The sequence below is a fragment of the Pleuronectes platessa genome, chromosome 1 (genome assembly GCF_947347685.1).
Source record: "Pleuronectes platessa chromosome 1, fPlePla1.1, whole genome shotgun sequence".
NCBI classification, from domain to species: domain Eukaryota; kingdom Metazoa; phylum Chordata; class Actinopteri; order Pleuronectiformes; family Pleuronectidae; genus Pleuronectes; species Pleuronectes platessa.
Window position 1 is genome coordinate 30,215,106 of NC_070626.1, and position 16,401 is coordinate 30,231,506.

A 16,401-nucleotide genomic window follows, 5' to 3' on the forward strand; every position below is an offset into this window, starting at 1 on the left:
GTCGTGGAGAAGACTGTGAAGCAGCTCAAGAAAGAGAGAACCGCTGCGAAAAGCACCTTCACCAGACAGGCCAACTTCCTCAGCAAAGGGGCAGACAGCATGGTGGAAGCAGAGCTGAGGGAGGAGTTCGCCGAGCTCTCAGACTGCCGGAAAATCGTTCTTGAAGCGAATGATGATTATAAGACAGGGCTTTTGGCTGAGTCTCAAGAGCCAGAAGAGGGAGACGTGGTTCTTGAAGAGAGGGAGGAGCTAGACGTTGAGAGAGCCGCTAACGAAGCAGAAGCAAGGTTTGGAGAGGTGAGAAGAATTGTCCAAACAAACCTGTGGTCCAGATATGGCCAATACGCTATCACAACTGCAATCACTGAAGGAGAGAAGGCCTGCAGTCGGGCGGAGAAGTTACCTGTGGAGAGTACTCACCTGGATGCATATGAGATGCACCTGACTCTACTGGAGAAAAGGATCGATGAGGCTGCCAGAGTTATGTCAAACTGGGAGCGGTGGATCCCCAAGGCTGAAAGAAAGGAGCTAGATGGCAGGGTCAAGGACCTGAAAGCTTTGAACGGCAACCTTGAACTGAGGAAGGCTGAGTTTGTCACTGCACGGAGGATGTCGAAGGATGCGCTGGCTGCAGGAGCCTCAGGACTTGAAGCAGTGAGAGCACATCCCCCGCCAGCAAAACCAATTGTCAGGATAAAACCAACCACACTGCCCATCTTTTCAGGCTGCAAAAGAGAATACCACAGATGGAAGAAAGACTGGGAGAGCCTTCAAAGACAGGGAGAGCCGTCTGGCTCAGCCGAGGTCAAGAAAATTCAACTCCTGGACAGCGTGGATGACAAGATTGGGAAGGATATCCGGCTGTCAACCTACAACACTGCAGAGGATATGTTCAGAGTCATGGACAACCGGTATGGAAATAAATCGACCATTGCCATAGAAATCCTGGAGGAGTTGGAGCAAATACCCCCTGCAAGGGGAAGCCAGCCAAGGAGAGTCATCGACCTGATCCAAGCAGTGGAAAAATCCCTAGCAGACCTCACAGAGCTGGGAATCTCTGGCGCAATCAAGAACCCTCTCGTCATTAAATCCATTGAGAGCAAGTTACCCGACTTTGTAAAGAGAGACTGGCTAGCCTTTATGGTAAATTCTAGCAATAATGTCACCACAGACAACCACTTTGACATGCTCCTGAAGTTCCTAAAGAATCAAGAAGAGATCCTAGAGAGACTTGACCAGCTAAGGTTTGTGGAGAAGATGGAGAAACCAGAACGTGGGAAGAAATATGAAAGAAAGTATGCTTCTACAAGAACCACAAAGAAAGGAGGGCTGGAAGATGTGTGTGTTGTCTGCGGTGATGGAAGGCACAGTGACAAGATTTTCTTCTGTAGAAAGTTCAAAGGGCTGAAGCTACAAGAGAAGAATGCTATTGTAAAGAAGCTGGGAGCATGCAGAAAATGTCTTGGATGTCATGAAGATGATGGATACTGCAGAGACACTTTCCTATGCAGGAACAAAGACTGTAAGAAGGGAGACTCCTCAGATCACCATTACTTTATTTGCCCCAATGGAGAAAACAAGAGTGGAAACGAGGAGAGAAGTGGGAAAGATGGCAGAAGAAAGAGCAAACTAACAGCCGAACAGGAAGGATTCTTGGCTGAGCTGTCCTCAGTGCAAGCAGAAAGGTGCAGAATGGCATTCACGAACAAAGCTACAGAGGGTGGCATGAAGAACCACCAGTCCCAGCTATTGAAGAAAAGTGGCCTGTGCGAGCTTCCTGTCATTATGATGCTGATGGAGGTAACTGCTAATGCTGGGCAGAAGATTGGAGCTCTTGTTGATCTTGCCTCAGACACAAACTATATCACCCATAAGGCTGCACACAGGCTGAGGCTGCGGAGTGAAGAAATAACCCTGGTTGTGCATGGTGTAGGCGGAATGACCATCAAGGTGAACACGGAAAGATATCTTCTTCGAGTCAGAGTGAAAACCCCCAAAGGAGCGGAGAAGGCTCATGAACTGATCTGTTACGGCCTGGATGAGATTGCCAAGGTGCACAAAGTTGTCAAGCCGGAAAAGTTGCAGAAGTTCTTCCCAGAAGTGAAGCTTGAGGAATTAAGGAGGCCGGAAAAGATTGATCTGCTCATCAGCCATCGCGAGGGAAGACTTGCTCCACAAAGGGTTAAAGTTGTTGGGGACCTCGTCTTGTGGGAGAGTCCATTGGGAATGACAGTGGGCGGAGCACACCCCGACCTGTTCGAGGAGATAGAGGTGGCAGCACATGAGTCCAGAACACACTTTGCTCGCTCCATGAGAACTGCTGCAGTCAAGTATGAGGAGATAGTTGAGAGCCCAAGTACTGAAGCAGCCCGTATGCAGCGAAAGGACAGTGCAAAGGAAACGGTTACAGCTGCTGCAAACCGTGAGTTCCTGGAGTGGTGGAGATGGGACAGCATCGGAGCAGCCTGTGAGCCAAAGTGTGGAGGATGTCGCTGTGGAAACTGCCAACCAGGAGGAAAGGAAATGACACTGGCTGAAGAAAGGGAGCTTGAAATAATAAAAGAAGGACTCACCTATGTCCAAGGAGACTCTCACACAACATCGCCGCATTGGGATGCAAAGTATCCATGGACAGAAGATCCTGCCTCGCTCCCCAACAACAAAGGTGCAGTTGAAGCTACATTCTTGAGAACAGAAAGACAACTAAGGAGGGAGCCAGAGTGGAAATCAGCATACAGAGCCCAGGTCCACGAGATGGTTGAGAGGGGCGCAGCCGTAAAACTCACTAATGAGGTCATCAGCAAGTGGACAGGACCAGTGTGGTATGTAAGCCATTTGGTGGCGCCAAACCCTCACTCAGTGACGACTCCAGTCCGGCTTGTGTGGAACAGCAGCCAGAAGTGCAGGGGAGTGAGCATGAATGATATTCTGCTAAAGGGGCCAGATGTTTTAAACCCGATCAGAGCTGTGCTGCTGAGATTCAGAAGAGGTGTGTATGCTGCACTTGGAGACATCAGGAAGATGTATAATTCAGTGTGGCTAGAAGAGCGAGAGATGCATCTCCACCGATTCCTTTGGAGGGACAATCCAGATGAGGAGATGGGTCAATATGCCATCACAAGGGTGAACATTGGAGACAGACCAGCCGGTTGCATTGCACAGGTAGCTATGCGGGAGACAGCAAGATTGGCCATCTTTGCTCACATGGAAGAGGAGCGCAGAGTCCTGGAAAAGGACAGTTATGTGGATGACATTCTAACTTCCCATAACAGCCTGGAGGAACTAGACAAGATGACTGAAGGCGTTGAAGAAATTCTGAGAGCCGGAGGCTTCTTTCTGAAACCGTGGGTCCGGTCAGGCCAAAGTGGGAGGCCGGAGGCTGCAGCAAAGGTCCTGACATCAAGAGTGGAAGGGATGGAGAAGAAAACCTTCATCCTCCCAAACCAGATGAGGGATGAAGATAACAAAGCCCTGGGCATTGGATACAAGGTGGAGGAGGACAAGCTCTACATGATGACCTCGATCAACTTTTCCAAAAGGAAAAAGAAGATGAGAGTAGGCAAGGATCTTCTCAGAATGGAGGTGAAACCTGGAACGCCTAACCCGCTGACAAGAAGGGACCTGTTAAGCCAAGTAGCTGGACTCTATGACCCCATCGGTTTGGTATCACCTCTGAAACAGAAGGGCGCTATCCTTGTTAGGAGAGCATTCCAGGAGGCAGGAGGAGGGAAGTTGACCCGTGAGACCTGGGATAAACCACTGTCAGAGAGCCTCAGAGAAGAAGCCATTCAGCTGTTTGAGGAGTATGCGCAGCTTGGACAAGTTCAGTTTCAAAGAAGCCTGACACCAGCTCACTGGAAAGGGAAACCATGGGGAATCACATTCTCAGACGGGAGTGACAAATCATATGGAGCTGTGATGTACCTGAGGTGGAACACTAGTAAAGGAGTCGATATCCGGTTTGTAGAGTCGAAAGCCAAGCTGACTCCACTGGATCAGAAAGGGGAGGCCGTGAAGGCTGAGATCTGCGGCGCTGTCTTTGCAGCCAGGCTCAGGAAGTACGTTGAGAAGCATGGAGGCCTGGAGATAGAGCGATGGCTCCACCTGGTGGACAGTCAAACAGTCCTAGGAGCCATTCAAAGAGAGAGTTATGGGTACCAAACTTTCTTTGCGAACAGAGTGGGTGAAATCCAGAAGGCTGGCTCAGTTGAAGACTGGTGGTGGATCCCTGGAGAGCATAACATTGCTGACATCATTACAAGAGGAGGCACTCATGAAGATCTAAAGGAGGATTCCACATGGCAGGATGGGCCAGAGTTCCTAAAGTGGCCAGTGGAGGAGTGGCCTAAAAAGTCAGCAGGAGAGGTTGCAGTGCACGCTAGAGAGAGTGTCAACAGACTCCAGAGAAAGGCATTCTCAGCAGGAATGACAAGGGCTCAAGCTAAGATAAGCCAAGCAAGTGCCCCACAAAAAGACCTGAAGGATGAAAGTGGAGAGAAAAGTATGGCCGCTGATCCAGCTCTTCTGGCAGGAAGGGCACCCAGGAGATGGGAAATAAAGAACCTACTGGAAGTGAGGAATTACAGCTCCTTGTCCAAGCTGGTCAGGATCATCGCCTGGATATGGCGAGCTGCCAAGAAGTGGATAGAGATGAAAAGCCAGTCAAGAACTCAAGAAGCTAAGCATAAAGTGTCATCACTAAAGGAAAAGGCCAAGCAAACTGTGCTTACAGTGAGAGAGCGTGAAGATGGCCTCAGGGATCTCTTTAGTGAAGCTCAGGAAGGTGTAGCTTTTCCTGACACTACCCTAAGCAGACTGGCAGTATACAGAGATGCGGACTCTGAGCTCTTGGTTTGTGGAGGCAGGATTCAGATGTTTGATGAAGACAAAACTGCAGTGCCCATCTTACCATACGAGGCATGGGTGTCTACATTGCTGGCACAGGAAGCCCACAAGGCAAACCATGAGGGAATAGCAGGAACCTTGCTCAGGATGAGGAAAAAAGCCTGGGTAATCAAAGGTCGAAGAATTGCAAAACAAGTAGTAGACAGTTGTGTGGTATGCAGGAAAAACAGGGCAAAACAGTGCCAGCAGATCATGAGTGACTTGCCACCAGAGCGAACAGGCCCAGCATTGCCATTTGAGTTTACAACCATGGACCTGTTCGGACCTTATGAGGTAAAAGATGAAGTAAGGAAAAGGGTCAAACTCAAAGTCTGGGGGGTTGTATTCTGCTGCATGGCTTCAAGAGCCATACACACTGATGTTGTGAGTGACCAGTCTTCTGAGGGATTTCTGCTGGCCTACCAAAGATTCTCTGCACTGAGGGGACACCCTAGGAAATTGTGGACAGATCCTGGCACAAACTTTGTAGGGGCCAGACCTGCTCTGGAGGAGCTTCACAGATTTCTGAGCAGACTGAACAGGTCTCAGATTGAAGAGGAAGCTGTCAATCATGGAACAGAGTGGTCATGGAGGATTCACCCTGCAGACTCTCCCCACAGAAATGGAGCAGCAGAGGCAGCTGTCAAGATAGTGAAGCGAGCCCTGAACAACCTTGGTGGTGATGGAGTTCTCACATGGGGGGAATTCCAAACATTCCTCTTCATGGCAGCCAACCTGGCAAATGAAAGACCGATAGATGCCAGGATTCAAAGCCGAGAGGACTGTGTGGAATACATCAGTCCCAATTCCCTCATACTGGGACGAGCCAGCCCAAGAGGAGACCCGGGAGATTTCAAGTTTGAAGGTTACCCATACAAGAGACTCCAAACCATACAAGCAGAGGTCAGCAAATTCTGGAAGAAGTGGTGCCAGCTAGCTGGTCCTAACCTGTTCATAAGGAGCAAGTGGCACACAAGAGAGAGGAACGTTGCAGTGGGAGATGTGGTCTGGCTGGCTGACCAAAATGCCTTGAGGAGTCAATATAAATTGGCCAGGGTAGTCAGTGTTAATGCTGACCGAAGAGGAATCGTCAGAGATGTAAATGTGAGGACCTTTCCAAGCTACCCGGTTCCAGTCATGAAGCCAAGCACAGGGGACACAAGCAGACAAGGAGCCAGGAAACTCTTGAAGAGAATCCCTGTGTCCATTCTCTGCAGGGATGTGAGACAACTGGTCATCCTTCTTCCTGTTGAAGAGCAACAATAGAATGAATAGATAGAGTGTGACCTCCTTGGGTTGAGCAACCAGGAGGTCAAGTGGGAGGTGTAAAGACAGAGATCGCATTTAGATTAAAAAACCTCTAGTGGCGTGGAGGGGAGATGCGCAAATCACACATGTTCGATTTGCGCACACACCGGGCGGCACTTGCCTGATTACGGCACGTGAGGTGAGTGAGCACGGGTGAGGAAATAAAGGTCCGCGATTTCCGGCCGGGCTATGAAGGGTTTGTGCATTGGAGGACACGAGAGCACGCATTGGTATGTTATTTATATTTTGAACTAAGGTGTAGTTTGCACAATGCGTATGTTTCTGGCACTTTTTCCCGTTTGTCATGTCTTCTATGTGACAGCGCATGGGTCGGCGCAGACGTCCTTAGTGACGTCTTGGGCACGTTTGGTGGAGGCGCACATGGTGAAAATGTTTGTATGGAAGACCATTGTTGTTTTACATCATAGTGATATTGTAATTATATAGATTTGTTTATGATATCTAACAGATATTTGGATTTGATTTAAATGTTTGATTAGGCATTTTGATTTATTTGAACTAACTTGATTTAATTTGTCTTTATCAATAGGTTTTCAACCTAATCCTGATCCTAATCCTAAATCCGAATAAGACTACGGAATGTTTGTTGGTCATGTTCAGAAAGATTCATGTTCAATAAAATCAAGGAGAAGGATTTGAGCTGTCCTGCGTCCTCTGTGTAACAGTGCCATTTCAAGTTGGGCAAGCACAGTTTAAAACATCACCCAGATAACTTGACACACAGACTAGTGAAAAGCTCTCACACACACTACGGAAAAGCTCTCACAAACACTACGGAAAAGCTCTCACAAACACTAGTGAAATGTGCTCATATACACAACTGAAATGCTCTTTCATAGTATTGTGGAATATAACGGTTCAGTGGTGAATACGAGCATTACAATTAAAAAGGAAGGCCTTCCTTTCAACTGAAGGAAACAGGAAGTCCACACCAGGAAGTGCATGTGGTTTTACTGGATTTGAAGTAGTACTTCAACCACAATGCATTTTCACCTGATCCTCTTTGTTTTTCACGTCCAAACTTTATTTTTTGAGGTGAGAGGCAATGAAGTGGATATTGTAAGTTTTTTAACTAGTGCTCTCCAATGCATTGACTCATTGCAAAGTGAGGAGTCCAACAATTTCGGTCAGGAGAGGCTTTATAGAGAGCTTGATGATCATACACAAACTCTATCTGCATTTCTTGCTGTGTCCAGATATAATCATGATGATAGTGATGTGAGTAATCTACTAGGATCCTTATATAGATGCTTTCGCAACTTGCTTTATGAACATGAGGCCAGACAGGAATCCAGTGATGTGACCAACAATTTGATACCCCCAACAATCTTGACTGGCCATCCAGGTCGGCCCCGATACAGCATAGCCGCCGAAAAGATTGCTCACTGTGTATCCATTGGTATGACATGGCAGAGAATTGCATCGTGCTTTGGAATCAGTCAAAGAACCCTATACAGACACAGACAAACTCTGGGAGTTGAGCCATTAAGATATGCAATATTGTCAAATCAAGACCTGGACAGCGTTGTGACTAATATAGTACAGAACACTCCAAATGCAGGTGAAGCATACAATTGGAAGCCTGAGATCAAGTGGCTTAGGGGTTCAGCGTTGGCGGGTCAGACAGAGCCTCGATCAAGTTGATCCCATCGGGCGGTCATTTAGACGCCGTCATGCCATACGCCGAAGGGTCTATAGTGTTCAGGCCCCCAACCAATTATGGTAAGTTGACTTGTAACTGTTTTGTATTATCAATAAAGGCAATCAACACTTTGATATACTTTGCAAGCTTTACCTATATATTTTTTTATTTAATGTACTTTATATCTCCCAACAGGCATTTTGACGGCAACCACAAGCTGATCAGATGGCGGATGGTCTTTCATGGCTGTGTTGATGGCTTCAGTCGGACCATTATATACTTACGGTGCTTATCTAACAACAGAGCTTCAAGTGTCTTGTCATTATTTTTGGGAGGAGTAGAGAACTTTGGTTTGCCCTTACGGGTCAGATGTGATCATGGTATGGAAAATATACGTGTTGCCCATTTTATGTTGGAAAGAAGAGGACTGAACAGTCGTAGGGTTATTACAGGTGTTTCAGTACACAACCAGAGGATTGAGAGACTATGGGCAAAATTGAATAGAGTTGTATCTAGACACTTTATTAATATTTTTATCTTCATGGAGGAACAGGGTATACTGGATTCATTGAATGAACTACATCTATTTTGTCTGCATTATGTTTATTTACCAAGAATTGAAAGGGCAGTAACAGAATTTATCAACCAGTGGAACAACCATGGCCTGTCCACACAAGGGGGGGCGACTCCTCTTCAGCTGTGGCATACAGGGGTCATAAACAATGTAGGAATCCATCCCATTATAAATGACATTTTTTATGACGATAACTACTATGGCATTGATGAAGAAGGGCCATTACCTGAACTTCAAACCAATAATAATGTTAGAATTCCTGACATTGATGTTACCATTAATGAGACCACAATGAACAGTATTCAACAAGTGAATCCACTTGAAAATGATGGGAACCATGGAATAGATGTGTTTTCTTCTCTTCTGCATTTTCTTCTATGAAAAACATGGGAGTTATGTAAGGTTTTGTTAAAACATTGTTTTGTTTACTTCACTTGTGCAGTTTTCTCAGTGAATTACAAGACAGTGATGTTAAAGTTTTAACATTGTTATTAAAACAAATGAACATAAACATTTGTTCAACGCATTTTTTTTTCAAAAAGACAGACTGAGAGACAAGCGGAGACTGAGACAGGCAGAGAGAGAAACAGACAGACACATAATAGACGGACGGATAAGAGACAGAGGGGGAGATGACTCAATGTACTTTAACAATTGAAAACGTAACTGCAGAAGGCAATATCAATGTGAGGGGAAGAACAGTTGTATTTTTTTTCCTTTTTCATAGACAGAGCATACGTTTATGCCCTGCCAAACCCATATGAGTTTCCTAATGCGAAGTCGAACTTCTCCTTAAACTCTTGATATGACACATGTAGTGGCAACTTGATGCAGTTGATACATGTGTTGGCCAGAGGGAACATTGGTGTACAGGAGAAGTCGTCATCTTCCTTCTGAATGAACTGGACAGAGGGAGTTGGAGAAAAGCCAATCGGTGGTACCACCGATGCTCCAGTTGCAAAGGACAATATTTTTTGTAGTTTGGATGGCCCTTCCTCCTCTATAAAAACAGAAAAACATTGTAAGTGGCAGTTGGTCAATTAACTATAATTATGTATATGAAACAGCAACTCATATCAGTTGATACTAAATAAATTGTCAAATAAGAATATTGTACTTGAAAAAACTGAATAACTCCTTCAGCAATATATTTATAAAACACCTTTCATCTTTTAACAATCTCAAGGTGCTACTTGATGACATTACAACCAAGAAAGTAAGAAAGTTTAATCTATAATGTTTTTGTTATACAGGTATGTTTTGTAAAAAAAACACCCCAAAAAACACCCCAAAAACACTACACTGTCAATTACCCTCTGCATCGTGGAGATAGTCTCTCCAGAAGGTAACAACTCTCTCCTCAGCAGCTCTCTTGTTGCTCCCTTCTGGAGATAGCCAAATGCTGAAAACATCATCCACCTGGTCAGCAGTCAGTGTGCTTGGCTCATAGCAGAACAGGGGGCGAAAGCTGTCTGGATGCCTTCGGATTTTCTCCAGAACCCCAAGAGTTTTCAGTCCTTCACAGAATCTGTACAAATAACATGGAATTTTGCAGAATTTAATTAGGGTTCCTAATTCACTTATGCATTGTCAATTTACTTAGTTTTATATAAAAATAATAGATATTGTTGGTCTATGGGTAAAATTCTGAATGCTATTCTGATTAATCTGACTGCAAACAACCAACAACTCTGAATACCTTTGAAATGGACCTTGAACCCTGTGGATGACCTGGAACATGACAATGTCATGTACCAGCAAATCCTTGTCTCGTATAGATCGCATAGGCCTCAGACATCCTGCATTGGCCAAGTAGTCAAGTAGAGGTGCCTTTGTCATCTCAAGGTCCTCAAGGGTTGTACTTTCAGCTACCTAGCATCACAAGGAGCATTAGGATGGTTTGTTATAGAGGCTCTTATTAGTAAGAAGCCAGACACTGGACGTCTGCATAATTACCAAGGGTGTCCAAGGGTGCCCTAACTTGTTTTCTTCCACATAGTTACAATGTGATAAACAATAAGGAAAATACACTTTGCCGACAAACTATAGGAAGTGAGCATTCAGCAATGAGCAGACTGGGCTGGATTGGTACTCCCTCTCAAAATGGAAAACGGCAAGATAATATTGTAATGTATCCTAATTCTAATGCAAGATAAAATTTAGACTACCAACTGACCTTTTTGACTTTTTCCAAAAGTTCCATGTCAGCTATGTCTGCTAGCACTGGTTTTGCTGAACCATCAACCAGAAGAGAAAATACTGTTGGTGAGAGGAAGTTTGGTGGCGGACCGCCATGTACCAAGCTTACAGCAATGGCTTTGCCAACTATGTAGTACCGGTCCTCTCTTAGAGCTTCAAAACAACGGAATAAAAGGAAATGCAATATTGATAAATACATAAAGACCCACTACCACATTAAATCATGGATTTCACTGTGCCATTAAATACATTGTAAATCAGTTCAAAAGCTTAAAGTTGTATGTAAAAAAATCCCCATAAATTAAAATGGTCATTACCAGCACTGTCAAGAGCCAAGTTCTTGCTGTTTTCTTTTCCCTCAAACATGGGAGACCTGGCAATGGTCTCCATCAGCAGCCTCAAGAATTCCCTCCTTGGCCCTCCTAAATCAATCCCTTCCTCATTTCTCCCCATGTCATCTGAGAATTTTACACAGATCATGAAGTTAGGGTTATAGGACACCCTTTGGAATCCTCGCACGGCTCCCTCCCAGACAGCAGAGCGATTTATATTAAATTTGCACTGTTGTTTTGTGCTAATTTTGCTAGAGAGTTCCAGCAGTATCTCTTGAACCGGGACCTTTACTGCACTATAAAGACAACATCAAAAACAAATGATCAGATATGACAAAATAATCTTAAGATGAAATAGTTCGCATCAACTATCTGATCACATCATCCTCAATAGTTGACACATTCTGTGTTTGTGCTACTCACATTTGACTCTCCATACTGGCAATTATAGCCTGGTTTAATTCCTCATCATCTGAAGAGCCATCAGGAAGAGCAGCTGTAAGTGTTAAATATGAAGAGTAGTCTTCATCAGGACCGCTTGTGCCAGGGTTGCCATCACTTCTTGCAAGGGAGCCTCCATCGTGACCACTAGTGCCACTTCCTTGCATTGCTGTACGCCTTTTAACAACACTCCTGGTGATATGATGCCATAGCCATGTTGATCACCACTGCTAGTGCCAGGGTTGCCATCTCCATCCTGACTGCTAGAACAGGGGTCATCCTCACTTCTCATTGCACTTGTAGCAACCCTGATGGTGCTAGGTCTGTCAGTGTGGATTTGTGGACCATCAACTTCCAAACAGTCATCATCAGTGATGTGGGAACATTCATTTTCTTCATCTGAGTCAGTCTTAAAAAGAAAAAGAAAGAAGACCAAAAACATATATCAAAAGCAAAAATTAGAGCTTTGAAATTAAATAACCATATTGGAAACAAGTTATTGTTTGACCGATTAAAACAAGAAACATTTGTTTGTGCTTTTCTCTGGTTTGATTGCTCTCAAACCTTTGCTTTAATTGAATATATATATTGTATACTGCTACTAGTAATAAACAGTTTACGTTTCATTTTCGAAAGATACACTTTCTATTTAGTGAAATGTATTAAAAAGAAATAAAAGAATGAAAGCAAACTTACTAAAAGGGTCCTTGATGGTCTCACATATAGGCCTTTGGTTCTAAAAATCTTATGGATTAGCATTCCATTCAGCTCCTGGCCCTCCTGGAGTTTAGGGGACACCAGCTTATTGCCTCAACCCATTAGAAACTGGAGGCTACAAAGGAGATGAGGATATTACAACAACAAAATGCTTTTAGGCTATGTAGTTTGTTGTACGATGGTGCTAGTGTGTGTGAGTGTGTATGTCTCCTTGTTTTCTTGCTCCTACGAGGTATCTGACCAAGTCATGTACATTTTATAACAAATGCTATTGTATTATGTTTGTAATAATCATGATTGCACTTTGTAAACCTGTGTTTGTTCTTTAAAGTGTTCTATAAATAAAGATTATTATAACATTAATTACAAAGTAAGAAAAAAAAAGTCTTTACCTGACATCCTCTGGAATGTGCTCACCAAAACCATCTCTGATGCGTTCCACAACAGTCTGGGGGTCCCAGGCCTTCTGGAATTCAAAGGCACTGAGGATGTGCCCATGTTTGTGTAAACGTAATTTTGGACCTTGTTTGCACACTATTCCCCATGATGGATTAGGAAGTAATATTACGTCCTTGTTGAAATGGTCATGCTGCTGTGACCTAGATCTGAAATAAGAAATTAACTCTTAAGATTACATGAAAACAGCCACTGCACGTTAAGTCATGCTACCATAGATAAATATAATACAGAGACCACAGTCGTAGAACAACATACAAATTTGTACAAATAATAGATATCTTAATTACGTCCAGTTTGACAAAAGCAAAATACTAACCGTCACCCCTTATCGACCCTCCTCTGGCTGTGAACCAACCCTCCCAAATTTGTATCTATTCTAAATGCCCCTTCATTTATTTTGTCTCCATAAATTTTTTTTTTCGTTTTAATGCTATCAACATGGAAAAGTGGATTGACTTGCTTTATGCAAATGTTTTATTTTATTGAAAAACAACATTGCCAAACAGGGTGGTACAAAATAAAATTATAAAGTGCACATTTCAGGTAAACAAGGACTAAGCCTATAGTGCAGTTAAACCATGGCTAAATATTTTTTTTTTTCAAGTTTGCTGTGAACATAGCAGTCAGGTAGGTTACCAATAAAAGGTAAGCCTACTACTTCTTTGCTTTCATCCAGCTACTCAAACAGACAAGCAACAAAATAAAAAACAAACAAAACCCACAGGCAGGTGTCGGCCTACTTTGAAATAAACTTCGTAGGGCTATTTAAGTCCTCCCCATATTGGTGGAAAATGTATGAAATAAGAAGTACACTATATTTAAATGAATAAAAACATATAGCTGCAGCCTAATAGCTTAAAAATATATATTTTAGTTGGCGAAATATTAAAACAGTGAGAGCAGGTCAGACTGGAGGCGAACACAGATACTGAAGCTCGGTAGAAACCAACCGCAGCTTCTGTTCTGATCAAGAAGCTGAGGCGCTGATCTCTGATCAGCTGAGACCAGAGAAACTCTGTTTTCACTGTTTCCATAGTTAAGAAGCAGCCGGTCACTGAACGAGCTCTGATCTCACTGTGTCTCACTGAGCGAGAGCGCGGGACGGAGCCCACGGAGCGGCGCGCTATCTGGGAGCACACACACGCACACACACACACACACACACACACACACACACACACACACACACACACTCACACACACACACACACACACACAGAGAGACACACTCGCCCGCTCCTGGTACTTCATGACGGCCTGATACGATGTTGTTTTAAAAAATTATTGTGACTTAGTCAACCACCAACATGCATAAAAGCGTGTGTCACACGGCGAAAGCGGGAGAGTTGGCAGCAATTGACGTCGTTAAAATGGGTTTGCATTAACGCCGTTAATAACGCGTTTAACTGACAGCACTAATAACTAGGGCTACGTTGCAGCACTAACGGGCCCGAGCACAGGCGAATTCAAGTCTGTTGCGGTCGGGGAAGAGAGCGCGATCGATGACCAAGCGCACGTCTCTGCCTTGCGTGCGTTTTAAGCTCTGCAGCAAGGATAAACGCTTCACTTCCTGTAGCCAGCAGGTGGCGCTATGATTATAAGTCATGGTGTCTTTGTAGATGTTATCAGGTCGTGACTCTTGTCTTACATGTCTAGTTTGGACTCGATTGGAACAAATATGTCCAAGATACAGAAGCTCGTGTTTTGATGGCGTGTGATCAGACTTGACGCCACGCCACGGTCACACCGTCTGAGTAGAAATGTATCTTTTAATAACTTTTTATCCCCATCTTGTTGTGATGACACTCATCTCAAATCTAAGTTGATCTGATGAAAGCCCTACAACCAGTACATCAAAGCAAAAGTGTGGAATATGGCCAAAATGGCTACCAAATCCTAAATGGCGGGCTTTCTGTGTGGTGTAGCATATCTGTCCAAGAGACTTATTTCTTTGTCATGACAAAGCCATTAATAATCCGCATGATGAAAAGTCACAGTATTCTTGTGGCTACATTATCAATGTCTTGAGACCCGTTTGACACAGTTTGACATGGTTTCACAAAGTGGATGAGGAGAAATACATCCAAGTGTAAAATGTACCAAAAACCAGACATTTCCTGCTGCCACCAGGAGGCGCTGTGATTTTATGTCACGATTTCTGTGTAGATGTCTTCAGGTCGCGACTCTTGTGTTACATGTGTAGTTTGGAGTCGATTGGACCAAATATGTCTGAGATAGAGAAGCTTGTGTTTTGATGGCGTTTCATCAAACTTTGACGCCACGCCACGGTCAGACAGTATGACGAAAAGTTGATCTTTCAATAACTTTTGATCTCCATTTTGTTGTGATGACACCCTTCTAAATTTTAAGTTGATATGGTGAAAACTCTACGAGAAGTACATCAAAGTAAAAATATGGAATATGACCAAAATGGCCACTTAATCCAAAATGGCGGGCTTCCTGTAAATTTTTTCACAATGGTCCTTGAGGCTTTTTTGTGTATCTGGTCATGATACACAACTGTCTTGATTTTCGTGAGGATCGGTGAATGCTAAATGAGGGGCTTTTCCGTAGGTAGCGCTGTTGAGCCATTTTGCCACGCCCATTTCCAAATACTCCAGAATACGTAAATTAACACCACTTTCTAATTTACTGCAAACTTTTACAACTTTTTGAGCATGTTTAAAAATTCTCAGAATAATCCTTTCAATTTCAATAGGGCCTCCCACTGGAGGTGCTCGGGCCCTAATTACCTTTTTCTCCTCATGCCTTGTGATGCTTGATAACGGGGTGCAGGTGCACAGTTTCTCCTGACTGGGCCTGCAGCAGACAGTGGCACGCCGCTGCGCTGCCGGGACGGAAAGAGAGCTGCTAGGTGGCTGTCCAGTGTATCCACACCTGGAGCTGCTGCAACGACCGGCTGCTGCCGAACAGTTGAGGCGTTAGAGAGTGTTCTGATTGTGTCCGCTGAGGCCAATATATTGTTTAATAACGCCGTTGCTTCTGCTAAATTCATTGAGGGCTGTTGAGCACATGGTTGATCTGCCATCCTTGATCACCTTCCGTTTCAACTGAAACACCTTCTGTTTCAACTGAAATTTTCATGTGTGTGTGAGAGCATTTCAGTTGTGTGTGTGAGTGTATAGTTTTTCATATGTGTGTGTGAGAGCATTTCATATGTGTGTGTGAGAGCTTTTCAGTTGTGTGTGTGAGAGCATTTCATATGTGTGTGTGAGAGTTTTTCAGTTGTGTTTGTGAGAGCGTATAGTTTTTCAGTAGTGTGTGTGAGAGCATTTCATATGTGTGTGTGTGAGCTTTTCAGCTGTGTGTGTGAGAGCATTTCATGTGTGTGTGAGAACTTTTCAGTTGTGTGTGTGAGAGCGTAGAGTTTTTCAGTAGTGTGTGAGAGCATTTCAGTTGTGTGTGTGAGAGCGTAGAGTTTTTCAGTAGTGTGTGAGAGCATTTCAGTTGTGTGTGTTTGAGCGTATATTTTTTCAGTAGTGTGTGTGAGAGGGTATTCTGAATAATGTCCCTCACGGGCCCTCATACGAAGTCGTGGTTGGGGCAGGACTGAGAATTGGACGCCGGCAGACACCGCTGATTTATGTTTTTTTTTCCACATGTTACAGTAGGAGAAGCAGAAGTGTGAAATCAATCATTTATTTTTGCTTCTAATTTGTCAAACACCTGTTTTTCCAACGAGAGGTCAGAGAGAGACGATGGCAGAAAATGGTTGAAATTAAATTACGATTTATTTATCGTATTTTATTATTTAATAATTGTTTTATATCATATTTAGGTAAAGAATTTGTTCTATTTTCACC

The 16,401-nt window shown here is 43.9% G+C and overlaps 2 protein-coding genes across 2 annotated transcripts in view; both read right to left on the reverse strand.

Moving 5' to 3' along the window:
• Positions 1-16,401, reverse strand: part of LOC128442545 (protein NLRC5) — a 145,106-nt gene that overhangs the window by 38,766 nt on the left and 89,939 nt on the right. The gene's annotated exons all lie outside the window — the stretch shown is intronic.
• Positions 8,612-12,218, reverse strand: si:ch211-37e10.1 (G2/M phase-specific E3 ubiquitin-protein ligase). Its single transcript, XM_053425225.1, has 7 exons — positions 12,098-12,218; positions 11,384-11,810; positions 10,946-11,256; positions 10,606-10,781; positions 10,129-10,301; positions 9,743-9,957; positions 8,612-9,429 (listed from the first exon to the last, which is right to left on the reverse strand). Exons 2-7 carry the CDS (start codon positions 11,566-11,568, stop codon positions 9,170-9,172), a joined length of 1,320 nt encoding a protein of 439 aa, XP_053281200.1. The 5' UTR covers positions 11,569-11,810; positions 12,098-12,218; the 3' UTR covers positions 8,612-9,169.